Genomic DNA, 23,445 nt, shown 5'->3' with positions numbered 1-23,445 from the left:
CTTGTTTTCTTTTTAATTGTTACATGGGTGGATGGATGGATGGATGGATGGATGGATGGATGGATGGATGGATGAATGATAGATGGATGGATGGGCAGATGGGTGGGTGGATGGGCAGATGGGTGGGTGAACAGATGAATGGGTAAACAAGTGAATGTGTGGATGGATGAATGGAATTTTAACTTTATGATTACCATTCTATGACATTCCTAAGTATCTTGGCTCAATAATCTTTAAACTTGGGTCTATGTCCTTGAATCAAAAGTTGAATTCTCCTGAAACCCAGGTCGTTTCTTTGTTTGGTTTTGTTTTTCATTTCCCAGACAGGAGCACGCTGTATCCCAGGATAGCCTCAGCTTCCTCAGTGCTGGGGTTACAAGTGAATGTTCAGCAGGCCTTTCTTCTCTCAGGCTTGGATTTGCTGATTTTAGAAGGGGAGGGTGGATTTTTTAAAAAAAAAAAAAAGTTGAAATGAAGATCCTGATTTCTTATGCCTAAAAATTGAGACAGAAAGTGTGAGCCTGTCTCTCCGTGTGAGCCCCTGGGAAGTGGATGGAGAATGAGTCCCCCTTTCTCTGTGAGTTTAGATTTTAAATTCTCAGGAGCAGAACCTCCCATGATTGACCTCATGGCACGGACTGTGACAATGTTTTTACCTCTACCATGTGTTAATAGAAGCATCCAGGTTCCTGCTAACTCACGACGTGGTTCTGTTCTCTGGAACCATGGTGGCTCTTGCTTCTGCCCACAGGACTGGGAATTAAATTGTGCAGCATTCCCCCTTTTTCTCATGGAAATGTGACTATGTGTATTTTCCTGTGTGTGGAGGGGACGTGTTCCATAACCCAAGTGCAGAGGTCAGAGGAGCCTCCAGGAGTGGCTTCTCTCCTTCCGTCACGCGTGTTCTGAGCATTAACTCATCAGGTTCTCAGGCTCCACGGCCCTTAACTACTGAGCCATTTCACTCTTGTTGCTTTTCAAAACTCCACCTCCTTTCCCCACTCGCCTTGTCTCCTTGAGAAACCTCTTTCTGAATCACAAAACAGAGATGACTGGACAATGTTCTTGATTCTCCTGGGACTAACACATAGCAAGCTAGAGAAGGTCCTGGGTTGCAGACAGATGCCTTCGGCAGTTGTGCTCAAAGAATTAGCAGCTTTAGAGTCCCCTGAGATCTTGGGAAGTGTCTGTTTTCCTGTGATAACCCACCAACTCAGTAGGCTGATGCAAGGCATAGAAAGTCATCTGTAAATGGTACTCACAAGTGCTGGCATGTGCCTGCAGCCCTCTCGGGTTGCAGAGGCATCACTGTGTGTCAGGACTGATTCTCAGCATTATGTGGAAGATCTGTGTCTTAGGGTTTCTATCGCTATGATGAAACATCAAGACTAAAGGAACTTAGGGAGAAAAGGCTTTATTTGGGTTGCACATCACAGTCCATGGAGGGAAGCCAAGGCAGAAACTCAATCAGGGCAAGAATGTGGAGGCAGGAGCTGATGCAGAGCCATGGAGGGGTGCTGCTTACCGGCTTGCTCCTCATAGCTTGCTAATCCTGCTTTCTTATAGAATTCAGGGCCACCAGCCCAGGGAAGACAACATCCACAATGGACTGGGCCATCCTGTATCATTCACTAATTAAGAAAGTGTCCTACAGGCCTGCCTACAACCCCATCTTATGAAGTCATTTTCTTAATGGAGGTTCCCACCTCTAAGGTTAGCTTGTGCCAAGTTGACATAAAGCTATGCAACACACTCTGCAGACAGACTGGTGAAGCCTCACATAGAGTGTCCATTTCAAGGTTAGGGAGAAGGGTCAGTCCATAAAGCACTTGGGTAGAGAACAGGCCCTGTTTTTCTTTATATCTATTTCCAGGGTCTAGAATGAGACTTGACACATAGTAAATCTTTAGTAATTTGTGTGTGTGTGTGTGTGTGTGTGTGTGTGTGTGTGTGTGTGTGTATACACAGGTAACTCAAAGGACAAACTCAGATGTCATTTCTCAGATCCACCTCTCCACCTTCCTTTCAAGACAGGTTCACTCACTAGCTACAGATAACCAAATAGGTTAGGCTCTCTGGCCAGTGAGCTCTAGGGATCTGCCTGTCTCTCTAGCACTAGAATTAAAAGTGTGTCCACCATACCTGGCTTTTTATGTAGTGCTGGGAATCAAACTCAGGTGTCCCCTGCTTTTGTGTTAAGCACTGTACCCTTATGACCGAAATTATCTCCCCAGTCACTCTTGAGTAACTTTTGATGACCAAATGAAGCACTTCTATTCTTGGTTATTATAATAGAGAGATGGCACTTGTTGATGACAATAAGCCAATTCTAATACAAGGACCAGTACAGTGTCACAGAAAACACTGCAGCTTCTGCACAACTTAGGTCTTAGAGAAGCCCTCAGTGTTGCAGGCTCCATCAAAAGAAGATTCTGTGCCCACTGAGAGAGCAGCTAGCTTCTATTCATATCTAGTAAGTTGTCACACGTGTCTAGAGAATGTGTGTTTATATTTCAGTGGACAGAACCCACATGGTGTGTCACTTGGATATCACCCTGGTCACTCCTCACCACTACATGTGATCCTTAGTTCCTGTTCAAGAGATCTGAAATTCCTTTGACTAGAAAGAAACATGTCCTCCATTATTATTTTACTTGCCAGCTATACATTAATCTTCTTTGATAACCATCTCTTCAAAGTAAAGGGACTATCTTCATTTTATATTTAAAACAGTGAACTTCAAAGCATTTTTCAAATGCCAGTAGGGTGCACAGGAAGAAAAAAAAGTTCTTCAGCACTCTAGAAACACTGGGCAGAGTCTGAAATTACAGACATTTCATTCTTATGTCTTCTTTTCTATTTTAAAAAGTTTCTTGTAACTTAAAACAATGTGGTTGGATCCTTCACCATCCAGGTGGCATTTTAGAGCCATCCTAAACCTCTAAAAACAGAAGTTAATGGTGGGAATGTTGATTGTGGGGGGCTCCTAGGGAGCTAGTGAGTGTGGCAGGCCTGTGAAGATGAGGATCAGCCCCCCAACATAAATCAGTGAGTCTGAAGGCACATGAGTGTGGGCCCAAGCTATCCGATCCCCATTCCCAGAAACATGAGACCATTTGTCCAGGAAAATCACACGGAAGTGTTGTGAGAGACCACTGAAGCCTGACTGAGTGTGGAGAAGTGATTTGGGGGTGGGGTGGGTGGGGAGGAGCAGTCACCAGCCCCCAACATCTGGGAACACAGACCCTCTTCAAGAAGGCATTTACTGTCCCCGGGTGGGCTAAAGAGCGTGAGAGAAGGCTGCAAGCGAGACCTTTGTGCTGGTGCATTTCCTCCGTCTTCAGTGATCTCAGTGTGGGTCTCTTGGAGGCTTCCTTTAGGTCACCTTTAACACATGGCTGCACTGTGCTCGGCCCTTCCCTCTGCAGTGAACAGACTTTCTAAATAAATCATTGCCATTCTTCCTTTTATATCAATTAAGAAAATCCCCACCAATTTATGCAAGTTTTAGACAAATACTAGCTTGATTATTAACAATTGATAGGAATAGCAGGTTAAAAAACACTCTTCATATATTTTCTCCCATCCAAATGCTAGCCAGGCCTGGGCTGTGTTTGCTCCTGAGCTCAGACAGGATTGGGGACATTGGGGTGGTCTGGCTGCAGACTTTCCTGTATTTTCTAGAAATGACTTTGAATATCAACATTATTGCTTTATCATCTAACTGGGCACTTGATCTGTGTTCTCTCCCACCTCCTGAAATATAATGAGAAAAGAGATTTACAATAAACACAATGAAAACAGCAAGTTTTTAAAAAGCAAATGCTACTCTTTGTTTCATTGGTAAATGTTTGTTTTTTTTTTTTTTTTTTTTTTTTTTTTTTTTTTTTTTGTTTTTTTTTTTTGGTTTTCGAACAGTTTCTTGTTGCTTGCGCTTTCTACTCATTGTAGCCAGGCTGCCTCAACTCACAGAGATCCACCTGCTCTGCCTCCGAGTGCTGGATTAAAGCGTGCCCACCACCCCGGCTGATTTTTTTTTTTTTTTTTTAATGCCCACCAAATCAATGAAACTCTGTTTTGTTTTTATTGTTTGGGGTATGTTTCACTTATATCTGCATTGACTCCATTGATGGGTTAAGAAAACAAAAACAAAAAACAACCTGCCTTGTACTTTTTCCAATACTTTTGGTATTAGCATCTATCTAAGGCACATGGAACCAGGAAATCATATGCGAGCAAGCAAAATCTTTCAAGGGTAAATTTAGTGATTAGTAATCTCCCTGCTACAGCTGTGTCTGCAAGCAGACAGGTTCCTGTTATGCTTGCCGACACTGGAAAGAGTGAGGCCGTATCTTTTGATAATTGTAATTTCTCTTCCAGTTGCTGGGCAGATGTGAGCCATTGGGAGATGTGCTGCTGGTACCCCCCAGCTTTGTCCTCTGTGGCTACCTCTCCTTTCCCTTTCATCCGCTGCTTCCTGCTCCCCACTTGCATTTTTTTTCTCATCATCAAACACTCATGATCATGGGTGGAGAAGGCAGAACCATCTGTTTCCATCTTTATATATTCAGAGCCTCGGTGCAATCAATCAACTAGCTGTCTCCCCCAAAACACAGCCCTCTTTTCAAAGGTTATAAGAGATAGTTTATTCTGGAGCCAAATATGAGTGACCATGGCCTGGGGAAACAGATTCCGGTTACCTCAAATACCATGCTCCTATATAGTAACTTCCATGAAGTTTTCATAGTAACCGAACAATGGAAGTCATAAATCAAGACAGTTTTCAAATATACTGATGGAAACCTCAGGTGGGCAGGTTGCCTGAAATCAGAGGAAACTTTGCTATAGTCTCAGATGCTTTCTGAAGGTGTTCCTGGCCTTCTGGTTGGTGGAATGAAGTGATCTGCTGAGTTAATACATTCAAAAGTTTTCAACTGATCACAAGGTCATGATGTTAGGTTAGACACAGACCCAGGCAAGGAATGGCTATTGAGGCAGCTAAAGATAGCTCAAGATAAATTGTGATTAAGCTCTGGACTGGTAACATCCCCACATCTCCAGAATCATTGGCAGTCTAACCAAGTCAGCATCAGTGTAGAAGATTCACAAAGTCAACCAACAAGACAATATATCCAATGGCATCACTTCATTTGTTAGTGTGAAATATCCTAGACTCAAATCTTGCTCTCATTATATCTTTTTAAGAAGCCAAGCAAGGAAGAACATGTTGCTAAGTATGTCATTAGAAAATGGCATGTTGTTATTTAAAAAAATAGCTCTTTGTTGGATGAAAACACGGTTCAAAAAAAAATCATTTACTCTTATGGAACTAAATTTGGTGAACTAAATTCCCAGGAAAATTTGGATCTGTTAAACCTCTTCACTGCTTCCTGCTCTAAACAGAAACCAGGAGGAGGTGAGGAGAACTGTTAGGTATCGCTGAGGTTTTGGGATTCCAGACCAATTGATGGTGCTGGCCGAGAGAAGACACACTTGGAAACAGAGTGCTCATGGCCTGCATTTTACATTTGAGTCACTTTTATTTGGTATGCTTCCTCACCCTCAGCTTTCTCTGAGTTTCTCTGACCCCTTGATTCTCTCCATCTTTGGAGTGGTGACCATAGTTCTGCATGGGCCTAGGAATCCTTGTTTGTGTCTCTTCTGTATATCTTATCTGTATTCTTGCATACTTGAAAACTTCAAGCCTCTTCCTGATACATGAAATATATTTATTCATTCCCTATCTTAGTTCATCTGATTAAAATGTCTATGGTTCCCTAAGTGCCAGCAACTATTTCAATGCTATATTATTGAGATGCACATGAACAGAGAAAGTCTGCTTTGGTGAGCTGATATTTTATTGGTTTATAGAGATTATTGGATGTGATAAGCAGTCAAACATCAAATAATAATAAATTACTACAGTGTCACAAAATCAAAATAAAGTATAGGACTGTGATTCAGAGTAAGGGACCAGAGGTCAAGGTGGGACATTTCTTTGAATAGGGAATAGTTAAATATTTAAATATGCAAATGATAAGAAGAAATCTCTTAGGCACTTGGGGAAAAAAAAAAAAAACCTGCCAAGAGGAAAAGAAAGTAAGGGATCTAGGCTGGGGCAGATTTGACAAGTTTGGGAAACATAAGGCACAGTAGTTAGACCACAAAACAAGAGAATGCCTTAAGAAATTAATTAAAAGTCTTTTGGAAAATCCTAAGCTTCAAAGTCTTGGCTATCTACTGCATATGGCAGCAGGACTTTCTTGGCTTTGTCCTCATGGCATGCTAGGCAAGTTCTCTGGTACTGGCTCTAAGGGCTGCAAGCATGCCCACTAGTCATCCAGACAGCCTTGGATTCACACTAACAGTCAGACAGGACTTTCTAGTCCTCTTTGAGCACCTTCAGTAGTGAGCAACATTGACAAAGAAGACTTCTCTGGACAAATTCCTCCAGATCTGAATGTGTTATTTTACCCCACTGCACAGCAGAGGATACTAACTTGAAAAATGCCCCAAGGACCTGCCCTAAAGCCTGGTTCCCTGGGCTACAGCCTGTGTCCTAGCCTCTATACACAGATGGCTTATTTTAAAAAGATCAAGCCATTTTTGTTTTATTTTTCTAATTTATTTGATCAAAAGTCCTTCTGGACACATTAATCTGGCCTAGATATAGAATTAAATTTAGATTAGTATGCATCTAGACAAGAATGTCACCCACACTTAGGTAACATATCCTTACTCAGGTAATGGGCGGGGGAGGGGGGTGGGGGGATGACGGGGGGGGGGGGGGGACGGGGGGGGAAGATGGGGACACGACAGAGGTACTTTCTGTGCTGAATCAGAAGAAAAGTCATTTTTTCCCTTGCCTGCTTCTTGAAATGTACATCTCCTGTGGTTTTTTTTTTTTTATTTCTCTATCATTGATCAAGGTGATAGATGTAAGTTAAGCACGTCATTCTTCCATGGAGAAGACTATGTTGAAGAGTGATTTTCAGAATTGTGGGTGAAGTCATGGAAACTGACCCTGTGATCTTGAAATGCCAAGAGAAGCAGCCCTTAGGAAGCTCCTGCCACCTGCAGGTCACAGGGAAGGCAGAGGCAGGATACCTCAGATACAGCCAAAACAGGGAGAAAATAAGGAAAAACGAGTCAGATTTCTTCTCTTTTGAAAACTAATTCTTGGGTTATTGGGGCAGGTGGCTGTGAGCCATGGTGGTTGTAAAGGCCAGAAGATACCTTTCAGGAGTTGGTCCCCTCTTTCTTACTTGTTTCATGGCTCTTCCTACACAGGTTAGATAGTCCATGAGTTTCAGGTGAGTCTCCTGTTTTATCTGGAGTTCAGGGTCATCGTTACTGGCATGATGAGTCTTAACAGACATAAAACCCAAGAAACTGAGCTTGGCATCTTGTCAGTGACAACTCCAGACTCCTTCTGGAACCCACCCACTCCTCTGTTGGCATGCTTTCTGTCCTAGGATCCAGTTCAGGCCACCACGTTCACCCTATTGTTACATCTCGCTAGCCTGCGCAGGTCTGGGACATTTCCTCTGGCTTTCTTTGGTCTTCTTAGATAGTCCTGATCCCGAGTCCTGGAGAATATCACTGCACCTGAAATTGCCTGATATTTTCTCCATGATAGGACTTTCATCACCATCTTTTGAGAACAATGCTCTTGAGGTGAAGGGCCTTTCTTATCATACCATATCAGGGTATACCCATATAACCATTTAAAAACATCTCTGTAGTTAGGAGGGGCTATGTGGGATAAAGACAGAGAGCCTGAATGAGACAAGATAAGTCAACAGAAGAGCTCAGAAGGGATGGTGTGATTGAAGGTTAGCTTTAATCACCAATTTGACTCAACCTAGAATCTCTGGGAAAGATAATCTCAATGAGAGATTTTGTTCATCATATTGGCCTATGGCCATGTCTGTGTGATGCCTTAATTAAGTTGATTGTTATGGAAAGACTCAGCCTACTGTGGGTAACACCATTCCTTAGGCATGGGATCCTAAACTGTGTAAGAGTGGAAAAGCTGAGCTGAGCACAAGCAAGCAAGGGAGCATGCATGCATTCATTTCTCTGTGATTGACTGTGGATGTGACTGTTTCAAGTTCCTGCCGAGACCTCCCCACAGTGATGAACTGTGTATAACCTTGAATTTTATTTTAAACTGAAATAATCCCTTTTGTCCCCTAAATTGCTTTTTTGTAAGGGTATTTTATCACAACAACAGAAAGGAAACTAGGATAGTGACAAGCTGATGATGGTGGTCTGTCTCCTCTAAAATCCTCTGAACAGACAGACAGGAGATGCAGCTTCTAGTCCAGGTCACCTCCTAGCCAGTTTTCAGGGAAGACATCCATGGTGCTCCTCAAATCAAAAAGTTACTTTTTTTTATTTTTGCAATAGAGAAAATGATACCTGAGACAGTTTCAAACTCGTTAGTAATGTGATGCATTTTAATTTAACCTTTTTATTATTGTATGAAAATCTGATGTGTGTATGTACTGTGTTTTGATCAAATCCATCCCCAGTCCCTACCCTGCAATTCTTCCCATACAACCCCTACTTTTTCCACCGAGTTTCATGTGCCCCACCCCCACCTTTAAACCTACTCAGTCCACTTAATGCTGCTTACATGTACATGGCTGGAGGGCCATCTGATGGAGCATGGGTACCCTCTCAAGGGTCGCATCCCTAAAGAAAACTGGCTTAACGATGTTGTTTTAAGAAGTGGGTCTGGGTATGTGGCTCACTGGTAAGGTGTCTGCTTAGCATGCCTGAAGCTCCATGCTCCATCCCCAGCACAGCAGAAAGAGACAGCTTTCAGTGCCAAGCATTACCCACAGTCCCGTTTCTTAGAGGAATGAGTTAGACCACAGAATCACCAAGAGGTTTTGGTGTGCACCGAGGGAGACAGCAGAGAGGCCATTCTCTGTACTATTTGGTACTTGTCACAGTTGTGTCCTAAGAATGGCAGACAACGGACTCAAAAAAAGCAAGTTGCCAGCCAGCCTAGCCTACTTGGTGGGTAGATTTCGTCTCAAAGGAAAAAGGCAGAGGGGGCCTGCGGAAGGAATGTTACTTAAGGTTGTCCTCTGCCCTCCACATGTGCATTACACACACACACACACACACACACACACACACACACACACACACACACAGCCTAAGATAGAATGCCACAATTCTTTATTTTTCTTTGTGCTAGGGTCTCACCATTGTCCTCTATGTTACAGTGGGTTAAGAAGCAAATGACATGATATATTTTTGAAATGCTAGAAAGAGCACATGTTTTAGTCATTAAAATTCTTCTGATAGTTTTGACGCTTTGTGTAAATCTTACCAGAAATGAGGATGTTGGCTCGCAAAGTTGGATGCTCCAAGTCACCAACAATTTATCCAGTGCCCGTGATTGCAAAACCCCAAACATTTCACAAGAGCGGAAACCTCTAATTAAGCATTACACATGACAGAGTGGATTTGATTTTAAATCCGTGGCTTATAATGCTTACAGCTTTCAGATCGTGAACCGAGAGTTCTCTGTTGAGGTGAGAGAGTTAAGCTGAACATGGTTTTCCACAAGATTTTTCTTCCTCTGTGTGTCAAGCCTGATCCAGAACATTCTGCCAATGCTCCATCAGGCTCTCATGTATTGTAGTTTGACTGTGGGAATTGTGTGAGCTGTGAAATCAGGTTCTCTTTGTGGTAACAGTTGTTTAGAAGAACAAGAGGAGGAGGAGGAGGAGGAGGAGGAGGAGGAGGAGGAGGAGGAGGAGGAAGGAGGCGAATGAGGAGGAGGCAGCTGGTGCAGCAACCACAGAAGTCTTTAGTGTGTTTCAAATGACTGAAGCCAGCAGTTGCAAGTCATGAGACAAGAAAGAAACAGGACCCTGAGTGTGTGTTTATGTTTCAATGGCAGACCTAACAATGCTCCAGAAGCCTTACACAGTGACTGGAGTCTCATGAGAGTCTGCTTAATGCATTGTCAGGTGCTGGCCCCACCCAGGAGCTGTTCTGCAGGGCAGAGAAGAGTGTGGGGGTAGGGGATGGAGAGTGCTCAGGTACCTTCTGGAAGAATGGAGGCATTGTAGTGAGCCAGGCCGGCTACAAGGGGCTTGTAAAGGCAGCTGCAGACGGTGCTGTCTTTTCAAAGGAACTTGAGCACGCTCGTGTCAATTTCAAGCCAGGCACGGGCAGGATTTCTGATAGCTTGAGCTGGCAGCCTCACAGAGCACTTAATTGTGAAACTTGAGCAGAAAATAGGCATGTTCTGGCTAACACAGGTATTCACCTACACTTCTGTTCTGTTTCCAGAACATTGCCCCTGCCCCCTCGGCACTCCTAGAGGCCCGAGCCATCATTGCTGGGACAGTTCTGCCTTGTTCAGATGTGGCCCCCGTGTATCCGAATGAAATTGTCACTGCCGGGTGGTACAATGTAACGTGCTTTGACCCTGCATGATGACAGCCACAGAAAACAGACTTTTATTGCGTTTATTCTCTCAGAGAAGAGTCTCTGGTGACTCACAGCAGACGTCTACTTAGTTAGATCTGAATGAACCCAAAGTGAGCCATCTCTCTGCCCGCTGTCTTTGTGTTCTTAGAAAGAGCCCCCAGCAGGCTCGCCAGGCTGAAAATGGTGTTAAGATAAGATGATCGTACTTAGAACCCAGAAGGGATGACTTCAAACTTTCAAACCAGAGTAAAAATAGGAATAGGCACGTGGAGTGGCTAGCAGCCCGTTTTCTTTATAGCTTGTTCTGTATTCACAAAATCAGCAGTTGCACATTGAAACCTTCAGCTATGTTTGGTCTCTATTTAAAAGTGTGTGTCATTTGAGGACAAAGGGAAAGGCTTGATCTGTGGGGCTTTGCAGGCGACACTCAGTCTCCACTGCCCGGCGTCTCCGTGAGCTCACAAAGAGAGATTAATAGAGAAGGAACTCGAGGCCCGCGCCTTCTGTCTTTAACCCTTAGAATAAAATCCCAGTGATGTGCCATCTGTGGGAGTTAAGGGCGCCCATTTCCTCTCTCACTCATGTCTCTGCTAGGAGGAAGCTTTTTCTCAAAGAGGCGACCAGGAGTAAGTAGATCCTGAGGGAAGATAGCGAGACAGAATTAGAATTCTTTTGTTCCTAGAAAAGGAAGTTTCCTACTTTAAAAAAAAAAAAAAAAAAAAAAGCAGGAGGAATAAGGTTAGAGGTTCTACTAGGTGGGAAATGTAAAGAGAGAGAAAATTATATTTGCCTGTTACTAAATATTTAGAATGAGGAAAATATGTCTTGCTTTTCTTATCCCAGTGTCTTATAATTTGAGGCATCTTGTCATTAAGTAATGAATGAAATTATATATATTTATATATGTATTGTATATTTAGATTTTCATTTATGGAGTCAAAGAGATGGGTCTGTAATTAAGAGCATTTACTGCTTTTCCAGAGAACATGAGTTCAGTTCCCAGCACCTACCTGGGGTGGTTCTCAGCCGCTGTTAACTCCAGCTCCTGGGCATCTGTCTCCTTCTTTTGGCCTCTGCAGGTGTGACTGTCACACACAGACACACACAATTATAGAAACAACAAAATAAAGGCCATATACAATTTACTTTTTGGAAATTCTTGCAGATGTATCTGAGCCAGGGCAGCCTTGCCAAGATTAACATGAGAGTGGAATGGCTGTCAGTGATATCTCCTTAGATTGTACATGAGATGATGACATTTTATACAAAAACTTCATTTTATGAATATTAGTATCAAGTATTAAATATAAAAAAGAATAGGACAGTAGTCAAAATTCTAAAATGAAGAGAATAAGGTTTTGTGTGTGTATGTGTGTGTGTATTTAGCTTCCTCCTACATGTAGGGGCCCCAAATAACTCTAAGTGTCTTTCACACAGTAACGTTTTAATAAAAGTGCCGCAGAGCTGATAACTGTCCCACCATATGATCACTACTGCAGGCAGCAAGCTGTTGGCTGAATTGCCACAGCACAGGCTTTGACCATGCCTGGCTGTTAGTCCAGATCCCAACTCTACCACCTACTAGAGAGGTAGTTTATCTCCTCCAGCTTCCATGCCCTCGTTGATATGACCCGCCTGGCAAGGCTGCTAATTCAGTCATTTGGTGAACATCTATTGGATGCTTTCAACTGCCAAGCCACCTTGTGTGGAAGGAAGAAAAGGTCCCAGGTTAGCTCTGTGGCATCCACCTGGGCAGCCATATGGGGATGACACATTGAGCAATGATAACCTTGTCAAGTTCCATGAGCCCACTACAGTAGCTATGGCAGCAGATGATAATTCATGTACACAAGTCAAATCAAACTTGTCCATCCCTGTCTTGTTACCCTTCCTTGCTTATTTCTATAAGAACAACTTGATAAAAGTATATAATCTCATGTTCACCTCCCCATACTTTTCTCCCCCCTAGAATGGAGTCTACTGAAAAATGTGAAGTGGTAATTCAACATTTTAATGGAAAATATCTGAAAACACCACCAGGAATACCAGGTAAGAAATACCATCAGAAGCCACTAAAAGTACCTAGGCTTATGGCTATTGTTAAATCATTTCCATACTGTGTGTGTGTGTGTGTGTGTGTGTGTGTGTGTGTGTGTGTGTGTGTGTGTGTCCCCAGGGGGCTATTGTAAAGATTTATTTTTTTTTCAAATATACGCAGTGTATGTGTGGTGTATGCATATGTGCACATGCCCATACACTCACATGAGAAAGCCAAAGGGAACATTGGATGTCTTCCTTGTCAATCACCTTTTTATGCTCTTGAGACGTGGTCTCTCACTGAACTGGAAGCTCACCATTTCGGTTATACTGACGGCCAGTGAGCTCCACGAGAGCACCTGTCTCCATCCCCCAGTGCATAGCCATTCCTGGCTTTTACATGGATGCTAGAGATTTGAACTTGGGTCCTCATGCTTGTATAGTGAGCATTTAACCCGTAGAGACAACTCCCCAGTCCATAAATGTGTGTGTCTAAACACTATTTAATAACACGTTCTCAGACTTTCTTGGTGATTTTTCATGGTTCTGTGTTTAAATTTGTGCTGATGATTCCCTGAAGTGGATTAGAAGAAAAACGGAGCAAAGTGCAGGTGTCCTTGAGATGAGGGATGCTTGTGACTCTCGACATGAGTGTTGAGTCCTTCATCTGCCATTTATTAAGTGGCTATGCAGTGATATTCATAGTAGACCTGAAAGGCTTATACTGAACCCCAAACACCACTCTCCACTTATAAGAAAAATGTTCAAAGACAAGTAAGCACTTAGAAACTTTATGGCAATTTGACAGTCATGAAATCTGAGAGCAAAAATGTTATATTTTATAATAATATAAGTGACAGTTTGAGAAATTATTAAAAGCTTCAATCTATACTGTCCCATAGCATTTTATATATTCTCAAGGCAGAAATCTTAAGAGGTTTATATACATTGTAAAAAGATACCACTTCATGTTATTAAGAGTTACATTTAACATAAAAAATAAAATATATCATGTCTATAAGAATTATGAATGTTTTAACTTGGCTTAATCTGCTAGGGAATGAGAAAAGTATTTGATGTTGGATGATTACATTGAAATATAGCTCATGAAACTTGGGCATGGTGGTTCATACCTATCATCCCAGCACTTGGAAGGTAGAGGCAGGAGGATCAGAAGTTCAAGGTTGTCTACAGTTACATAGAGACTTTAAAGACAGCCTGAGATACCCGAGATTCTGTCTCCAAAAGTGGTATTGCATATAAAAAAATTAAGATTGAATGAAATGCTGGACTGGGAAAAATTATAGTGTGTAAAGAATTTTTTAGTGATTGTTGGTTAATTTATGGCTCTTTTGATGATTACCTGTCTCAGTGGAAATATGCACATACATATGTGTGTATGTATGTGTGTGTATGTATATATGTGTATATTAAATTATGTTCTGGGTTTCTGCTATAGCAAAACTATCATTGAAATCCATCAGAGGGTTTGGAAATTTGGCTTTTCTTTTCCTTAAAAATGATTGAAGTCATATAGAGGAGAAAATGGGAAGAAAAGAGAGATTATTTGTTTGTTTGTTTTGGTGACATAGTCAGAGCTTTTGTCCTGACTTGATTGCTTGGGGAGGATGTTGGGAAAGCAGGAAGATCTTAAGATATTTGGATGACAGAGAAGATGCAAAGGCAGATCATTGGTTAGTCAGTGAATGTGCATGGAGTCAAGCCTGTTTTTAGATTTGGTTTGCTTCCACAGAGAACGTCCCCCTGGGAACTAACTTCGTCATGATCCACTTGGAGACATATGGTGTTGTTAAGAAAGGCTGTAACAGTTTTCTTCTCAGCATGGAAGCTGTCTTTGCATTTTAGGAGAAACACTGTGGGCTTTTTTTCCTGTTAGTATAAATAGACATCTCAAGACATTCTGCCCAGAACTGGCATTGAATAGAGGAGGCGTGTGTGTGTGTGTGTGTGTGTGTGTGTGTGTGTGTGTGTGTGTGTGTGTGTGTGTTATTTTTTGAGAAATTTGGTGAAAATGGCTGACTAATGTCTCCAGGGATTTGCATGTCCTGCTCTTTCCCAATCTAGGATTACAGGCACACACCACCATGCCTAGCTTTTATGTAGGTGCTGGGGTCTGAACTCAGGTCCTCATGCGTGAGTGGCAAGCTCTTTACTGACTGAGCCATCTTCCCAGACCTTGCATTTTTAACTCATCTCAATCCCAGTTTACCCAACAGATGTCTCTATACACAGAATACATTGAACTAGGTGTGAATCATATGATTACATTAAAGAGTTGAACAAAAAGCCAACTATATGGAAATAATCATTAATTAAATTTTGAGCACAGATTTTTAACTTTTAGGTTGCTTCCTTTGTAGGGGGAAAAAGACTGAAACCCAGCTTGACCTGACCTGTTTGGAAATATTTTGTTTGGTTTTCCCCAAACTTATGGGTGATTAAAGCAATTTAATGCTAAAGTCCTTACAGATCCCTAAGTGTCCCAACATTCTTCATGTGTACACAAAACATCATAGCTACACCCAATGGAAGCACAGTGCATAGCAGGGATTTGCTTTGAGTTTTTCAGCCCCTTGCTATCTCATGGGAACAAGGAAACTAAGAGCTTGCTCAGTTACAAAATACTTAGTGGTGGAGCTTTATGCTTCTGAGGCTTTCTCTCAGTAGAGTAGAATTAAGTATGCCATGTTGATCACCAGGAGTTCTCGTTTGCCTTTATTTATGCATAGTTTTGGAAGTCAAATAGAGTTTAATAAAAGCTTCAAATGCTAACTGAAGATATTAAATCTTTGATATGTAAATCTGATGTGAAATACAAGCATATGTCATAAGAAATAGGTTTTTGGAATGTATAAGAAAATGTCCCCATAGGATACAATGTGGATGTTATGGCAGGTAGGATCAAATTGGGCATATGTTGCTTACTTGGATTGATGCTTGTAGCTCCTATGTGGATACATTTGAAATACTATTTTCAGAACTCACATTTTTTTAGAATTTAGTGGGTGTGTGTGTGTGCATGTGCATGTGCAAATGTGTGAGTGTTGTTGCATCCAGGCTATGGTGAACTCGGGGAAGTTAGCAGACAGTCTCTGTGGTTAGGCCTTCCTTGCTTTCCATCTTGTTTAAGGCAGGGTCTCTCTTGTCGTTTGTGGCTGTGTACTCAAGGCTAGCTGGCTGTGAGGTTCTGGGTATTCTGTCTTCATCTCCCATGTCTTGCTGTAGATACACTGTGATCACAGACACTCATACTAATCTATTCTGTTTCTGCATGAGTTCTGGAGAGAGGGCGTTGAACTTGGTGCTGATGCTTGCATGGTCAGATCTTTACATATGAGCATTGATAGAAACTCATTTGTTGATTGAAATTTCTCTTCCATTGCAAAGACAAAGAGTTCAAGGTTTCTAGGATTTCTTATAGCACACGGAAGAGAATCCTGAGTGGTTTAATATATATATGTGTGTGTGTGTGTGTGTGTGTGTGTGTATGCATGTGTGTGTGTGTGTGTATTATTGTGATTTATGTGTGTGTGTGCTTGCTAATCTGTATGAGTGCTTGTGGGGGGGTGCCGATGGCAGCCAGAGAAGTTGTTGGATCCCTTGGAGCTGGAGTTACAAGGGATTATGAGCCAATGTGGGTGCTTGGATCGAAACAGATGTCTTCTGAAAGAACATCAAGTGTTCACAACCACTGAGCCATCTCCAGCCTTGTTTCTTTCTTATTTTCTTTCTTCAAGTGACCAGTTTTCTAACTCTTTTCAGTAGAATACTTGAGAGAGCTTGTCCTTTCTGGTGGACATACTAATAATTTTTAAAATAGCGTTAATTGATATGGCCTTCTTGAATTAAAAATAAGGGTGAATATGATCAAACTCATTGTAAAGAATTCTCAAAGAACTAATTAAATAAGAGTTCAAAAAATTGATAACTCCAATCTTCTGCTTTAGCATAGTTCAATGTGTTTGGGGTCACACGGTAGGAGGGAAGAGAGGGGGATCTGTGGTTGGTATGTAAAATGAATAAAAAATTTATTAAGAAAAAAAAGAAGTCTGTGGCTTTGTGGGCATGCACATGGATGCTTTCAATGTAGCAATATTTAAGGCTGTGTGTGAGGAACCCATAGTCTTGTGCAGTGACCTAAGCCACTGTGTCGTGAGAAGGCTGTGGGTAAGGTCAGATGTTGAATCTCTCCACCACCTGTCTCACTCTCTGTGAGGACAGAGCTGTTGGTGCTAAGTTGACGCCACTCTCTTCTTCACTTGAGGACGATTGTGGAAGGATGCACACACTGCAGAGCACACGTGGTATTTTCATTCTGTCTCCCTTGGCAATGATGGTGACCCTTGTAGGATCTGCAAGGCTCATTGTTGTGTCCGGGTAATCACTTCTCTCATCTCCTGATCTCTGTGATGCCATTTCTATGAAGGATCAAGAAAAATGACTACTTGTATACCAAGCCTTGACATGGTAATAAATTGTAAATTCAGACCATCACTGTTAAGCACATTTGCAAGTATATCATCTAACAATGATCTCATTTACATAGTCAACACCATTTATGTTTTGATTGTAGTGGGAATAATTTGCTCATTAAATATTAGTTACACTGTTGTTGATACTCTTTGTGACATACATCAATGTGATTTTGAAGGGAATGATGTAGATGCCACATTTTGGATCATCCCAGTTCTCTATATGGCAAGATGCTTCCCATTGATACATAAGAGGTCTAATGTTAATAAGGACATCATGAATCATTCCATTTACACTGTTAGAGCATCACCAAATGGTTCAGATGCTGATCAACTGGATCAGGAAAGAAGAAGAAAGGGGATGGGAAGATAGATGATAAATATGTATAGATAGATAAGTGTAGTATAGATAAATGACAGATAAATATGTATAGATAGATAGGTGGATAGATATAGATGATAGGTAGGTAGGTGATTTGTAGATGATAGAGAGACACATATAGATAGATGGTTGACAGACAGATAGCTGATAGATATAAATCTAGGTAATTGGATAGATAGATAGATAGATAGATAGATAGATAGATAGATAGATAGATGCCAGACTATAAAGTATTAGGACACCTGGTTGAGGAAGCTAAAAATGATCAAACATTACTGTTGCCACTGACAGATAGGAAGGTGAGGCCAACCTCACATGTTAAATGGTGTCAGTCATTTGAACATCACATCAGTACCATTAGCAGAAAGAGATCCTGCAATGTATGCTCCTTTCCGTAGAGAGCAAAGACAACATAGTGTTCCATAAATGTTGCATGTCCTATGTATCGATCTTGATATTTCCTGCACAAAATGAGTGCTCATTAGTTGCTTGCCTGCCTCACTCCAGGCATTTCTGTGTTCCGTAATGAATTACATAGCTATGTTGGGCAATGCCAAAGCATTTTATTTTCACCTAGCCAGCCAAAGCAAAGGATAAGTTCCCAGATACTTCAGGACTCTGTAGGGCATGAACTCAAAAGGATCGCTTTCAAAGAAGCCCTGAAGCAGAGTGACCCACAGTATGGAAAAGGTTTTCACATGTAAGGACAGCTATTGATAAGCACGACCTGCATGCTGTATTGTAGGAAAATAAATCATGTTCTATTCTCAGATGAGACTTCTGCCTGTGAGCACATGTTGCTTTTAGCAAAGCTGTCTTTCCAGAAGAGAATGGAATAATCCATTTCTGTTCTTAAGATTTTCTTATTCTCAGATAATTACTCCTAATCCCAACTGAACTCCAGAAAATCCAAGAGAGTTGAAAGGTAGCTTGCTGTATTATGGAATGTTTTCCATTTTTAACAGACCTTGTTCACAACAGCAGTTTGGACTAGAGAGTAAGAACTAGAAAAATCCTATCTTCTGTGATATAAATTTGTTTAACCCTTTAGCTTCTTGATGTGAATTTATTGTTTCTTTTGTCTTGAAATAAGTAACACTATGTAAATTATGAATGTATATGAACACTTCATGAGAGTGTCAGAGAAAAATTTCGAAGAGTGGTTTCTGTATAACATTCAACCCAATTGGGTATCAGTTTTGATTTTACTTAGTAAGTGGGTTTTAGCAATACTTAAGGAGTGTCGTTTTTCTGTTCTTTCATTTTTCTTTAATTTTTTTAAAAATTTCTATGAATGTCTGTGCACTTTTCAACTCTCTTGGATTTTCTGGAGTTCAGTTGGGATTAGGAGTAATTATCTGAGAATAAGAAAATCTTAAGAACAGAAATGGATTGTTCCATTCTCTTCTGGAAAGACAGCTTTGCTAAAAGCAACATGTGCTCACAGGCAGAAGTCTCATCTGAGAATAGAACATGATTTATTTTCCTACAATGCAGCATGCAGGTCATGCTTATCAATAGCTGTCCTTACATGTGAAAACCTTTCCCATACTGTGGGTCACCCTGCCTCAGGATCTCTTTGAAAGCAATCCTTTCAAGTTCATGCCCTACAGAGTCCTGAAGTATCTTGGAACTTATCCTTTGCTTGGGCTAGCTAGTTGAAATATGCATGCAGTAACTGTGGAGGCCAGAAGAGGAGGTTGATTCCCATAGAACTGGAGTTACAGATGGTTGTGGCTGCCACGTGGGTGATAGGAATTGAACCTGGTTTCTCTGCAAGAATAGCCAGTACTTTTAACCACTGAGCCATCTCTCTGGCTCCTTACCTTCTTTCTCTTCTTTTGAGATGGTGTCTCATGGCTCTCAGGCTGGCTGCTGGTCTGGAACTCACTCTATAGCCAAGAATGAAATTGAGCTTCTAGTCCTGCTGTTCTGGCCTCCTGAATGCTGACATTACAAGAGCTAGGACTGGCATGCAGGGCTTTGTGCTCACTTGGAAAGCACTCAAGAACTACATTTGACAAAAAATCTAGATTATTTCTATGTATTAAAAACATAGCAGGTTTGTAGAAAAGAAGTAGAATTATTGTTATTGTTGTAATATTGTTAGTGAACTCTGGAAACAACCAGAAAATATTATGGTCAGTGGTGTCTTCAATTCTGTATGAATTGTTTGGCAAGTGACTTGGTCCAATATATCTTAGCCTTCTGTGGACCACACTGGCCTTACCAATGGTAAACATGTAACTGATTTAATATAGGAGAAGAAAAGACAAGGGTAATACAATTTTAACTAGATAATGTGTTAAATGGAAAAGACACAAATTCATCTGGAAGAGACCACAAAGGTAAGAAAAAACAGAACCCTGTGCCTCATGCCCATCCCCTTCTATCATCTGTACTTTTAGTTATTGGTGATAATGGACATGTCCAGGTCCTCTAACGCATCTCCCACATACACACACTTAGTTTCTCCACTTTCCCACTTGGGAGTAAAACTGACCAGGGCTCAGCCAACCCAGGCCTTATGCAAACTTAGAGATGTGTCAACCCCTGGAATAACCCTACACTTGTGGGATTGACCCTAGAAGCCTCACACATACTGGGTAGGTACTGTGGCATTAAATAATATTCCCAGGTTTATTTTATTTTTTAATTTTAAGACAACATCCCACGAAGTTGCCCAGGCTAACTTTGAACTTCCTCTGTAGCCCATGCTGACCTTGAATTTATATGTTCCTTATGGTAAAAACACGCTGGCAAAAGTAACTTAAGGGATAATAGACTTGTTTCAACTGACAGTTCCAGGGCACAGTGACTGGGAAATGGATGTAGTAGTAGCTTGAAGCAGCAGCTCCCATCATATCAGGAAGCAGAGAATGGTGTATGCTGCTGCACAGCACCCTTCTCCACTTTCATAGTCCAGGATTGCAGCTAGGGAATGGTGCCACCCACAGTGGGCAGGTCTTCCCACCTCAATTAACACTACCAAGATAGTCCCCCACAGGTATGCCCAGAGGCTTCTATTGTAGATTCTGCCACCAAAAACTAACCATCACAACCTATGACTGTCACTCTTCCACCTTGTCTCAGCCTTCCAGTTAGCTGGAATTTCAGGCTTCTAACACCAGGCTCAGAAAAAATAAACATCTCAAGAATGCACAGAAGTTCCCTGGCCTGTATTTTTGTGTCTTGGCAATGCCATTGCTTTTCTTTGCCAGGAGAATGCTACAATGCTTATTATCAATAAACTCCAATATTATCACATGTAGATTTTAATTGTTACAATAGTTTCAAAGCTCTAGTGGTCATATATACACATGTAGCATCAGAATGTGTGTGACCTCTGATTATTAAATGAGGTTGGGACCCATATTCATCTCCATGATGAAGACCATCTTCATCACTAATTTCTAAAATACTAATCATGTTTAGGTGTTTGCACATTTCTGAATGGGAGGTTTGACAGTAAAACCTTCCCAAATCCACAGTAAATTGTTAATTTTGTTTCTAAGATAGCGCTGGGCTCTGCCTCCTGTCAGTGTTGCTAATGAGTAAGCTATTTAAGTGTCTACCCAAGTACATCTGATTAGCAAGCAAAGAGTGTTGAGTGGCTTAAGACCAATTAAGGCACAAGCCAGGGAGAGCAAACTGAATAATGAAGCACTTGGTGCACTTCTAAATAGATGGTTTTATTTAGTAGATTTCATTTAAAACAAATTCTAACCCATTCCTGGATAAATGGCTAGTATTCTGAATTAAATGTATTCCAATCTCTGCCAGCAACTGTCAAGATGCCTGCCATATATCCAACTTATTACTTAAGATCTTATTTTATTTTTAACAATGAAGCCTGCAAAGACAAGACTTTAAGAAGACTGTGAATGGGAAGACTCATTAGGCAGGCTCTGTAGTAGCCTTCATTTGTTTATCTTATTATCTACTGCCTCTGACTTCTCATGTCTTTAAGCCATGATTGATAGATTAATTATTTCTTCTATTATTTTAGCCTTTTCCAGTTTCAAACCAGAAATGTCTCACAAATGAATGTACTTGTGTCTTATTTTCTGACTTTATGTCTTTCAAAGTCATCTTTGTCCCATGGGCTGTCAATTATCTCTAAGCATAACACAACAACAACAACAAAAAGAAAAAGAATGTTGACATTTATCTTCCCCCACCAGCCTCTTTTTAAAGAGCTATTTTGTTTTTATTCATGTGTGTGTATGTTTGTCTATTTTCTTTAAATAATTATTTCACAAACTCTAGGAATACAGGTCCTACACTTTGCTGTTTGGTTCAGGCATCCAAACCAATGCTCAGAATGCAGCAATAATAATAATAGTGATTATTTGTTAATTGATAAATAACTAATTTGTTAATATACAGACTTGGTGGACAGGACCCAAAGAACTCTTGATCCTACCTTTCAGAACTGTAAATATGTTGTTGACATACAAAAGAGGAATTAAGTAATTAAACCAGACTCAAAATAGAAAAAGTGTGTGGATTACCTGGCAAACCAAATGATGCCACGGGTGTTCTTAAAAGTTCAAGTGATCAGAGTAAAGCAGGGTAGAGAGTGGAGATACCACTGTTGGCCTTGACTGTGGAGGAAGGCAGGTAGTTAATGGAAGCTGAAATGTCAGGACCTTGGGTTCTCCCCTCAAGCCTCCAGGATGTGCTATGTGTGGGTTGAGTTTAGCTCATTGGACCTGCATGTTACCCACAGACTAGTATGATATAATTCTATGCTCTCAATGATGTGTGATGTGTTAAGACACAGACAGACATTGCACACATTTGATTAGAAGAGAAATCTTATACACTAGTTTAGGACTTGTTTTAAATGAATTTCACCCAAGCAGTGTTACATTGTTCAACAACTGCTTATATGTAAAACTGGAAAAACCTCCTTATTTTAATTTAGTTTCTTTATGCCTTTTCAGTAGGATGGGATAGGGAAGACTATGTAACATTGAAAAAAACCCTTAAGCAGAGAGGTCTTTCAATCTCAGAACATACTACTTTTTGTAATTATGTATTTTAAATCAGCTTATAAACCAGTGGCTTTATATGAGACATTTTCGTACATTCTTAGTTTTGGTTAATCTGCCCCACTCCATACCCTTTCCAATCACTAGTCCCACTTAAACTCTTAAACCCCATCATCTTCATCCTGTCTGCCTCCTTTCATATCACAAGAACACATTATTTTTTAACCACTAAAATAACGTTTGAACCAAATGACTATCCGAAAGCCTAAAATAGGCTATGAAAAGTTATTAATTCATGCAAATATGTTTCTCTTATATTTCAGCTTTAATATCACCTTGGTAATTCCCAATATTGAAAAAGTAGAGGAACTGAGAAAGCAAAATGAGATTTATTATAGCTGATATCAGGTGCAAATTTCAAATGATGCACCATCCCCGCTTACTTCCCATGGAATGCTGTGTCCTCAAGCTTCAAGTGGTTGTGTTCCTTATGGAGGTTTAAACTTTAAACACAAATTAAAATTTTCACGGATACTGGAACAGTAAATATAAACATATATATGATATGATAACAAAGAGAATTCTTAAGATTCAGTGATTTTTAAAACTTCCTTGGGGCCAGCAGGAAAAGGATCTTGCCTGGCAAACAAGCCTGGTAAACTGGGTATAATCATCAGAACCCACATAAGGTGTAAGGAGAGAACTGACTGTATGAAGTTGTCCTATGGACTCTACATGGGCCCCACAGACAGGCCCACAAGCCAATCTGATGGAGACTGGTCTTTAGTTGATGTTCCATCTTCCCAAGTGTGTCAAGTTAACAACTAACATGAGCTCTCATAGATGGCTGGTAGCTTGGAATAAAACGCTGTAGCAGAGACCTCCAGGGCTCCATAAGATCCTTTCTGAAGGTCTGCAAGTATTTTCATTATACTCATACATTGTTGCTTTTGCACTCTGATTTTTCTCTCCATTGGAGGCCAGTGCCCCATAGGCTACTCAGTTTCTGTTACTATGAAGGATGAGATGCAGAAAGCCATCTGAGAAGCCATATGTCCTCTACCACCTACTACAG

General features: G+C 40.9%; 1 protein-coding gene across 10 annotated transcripts in view; it reads left to right on the top strand.

Moving 5' to 3' along the window:
* Rbms3 (RNA binding motif single stranded interacting protein 3) overlaps positions 1 to 23,445 on the top strand; it is a 1,336,321-nt gene that overhangs the window by 1,095,179 nt on the left and 217,697 nt on the right. For all 10 annotated transcript variants that reach the window (XM_037208204.1, XM_037208207.1, XM_037208205.1 and 7 more), the window contains one exon: positions 12,431 to 12,510. In XM_037208204.1, the coding sequence (XP_037064099.1) occupies positions 12,431 to 12,510 (80 nt within the window). The remainder of the gene's footprint in view (positions 1 to 12,430; positions 12,511 to 23,445) is intronic.

This window comes from Peromyscus leucopus, chromosome 7, assembly GCF_004664715.2.
Source record: "Peromyscus leucopus breed LL Stock chromosome 7, UCI_PerLeu_2.1, whole genome shotgun sequence".
Lineage (NCBI taxonomy): Eukaryota > Metazoa > Chordata > Mammalia > Rodentia > Cricetidae > Peromyscus > Peromyscus leucopus.
This window is presented reverse-complemented; position numbering and strand designations above follow the sequence as displayed.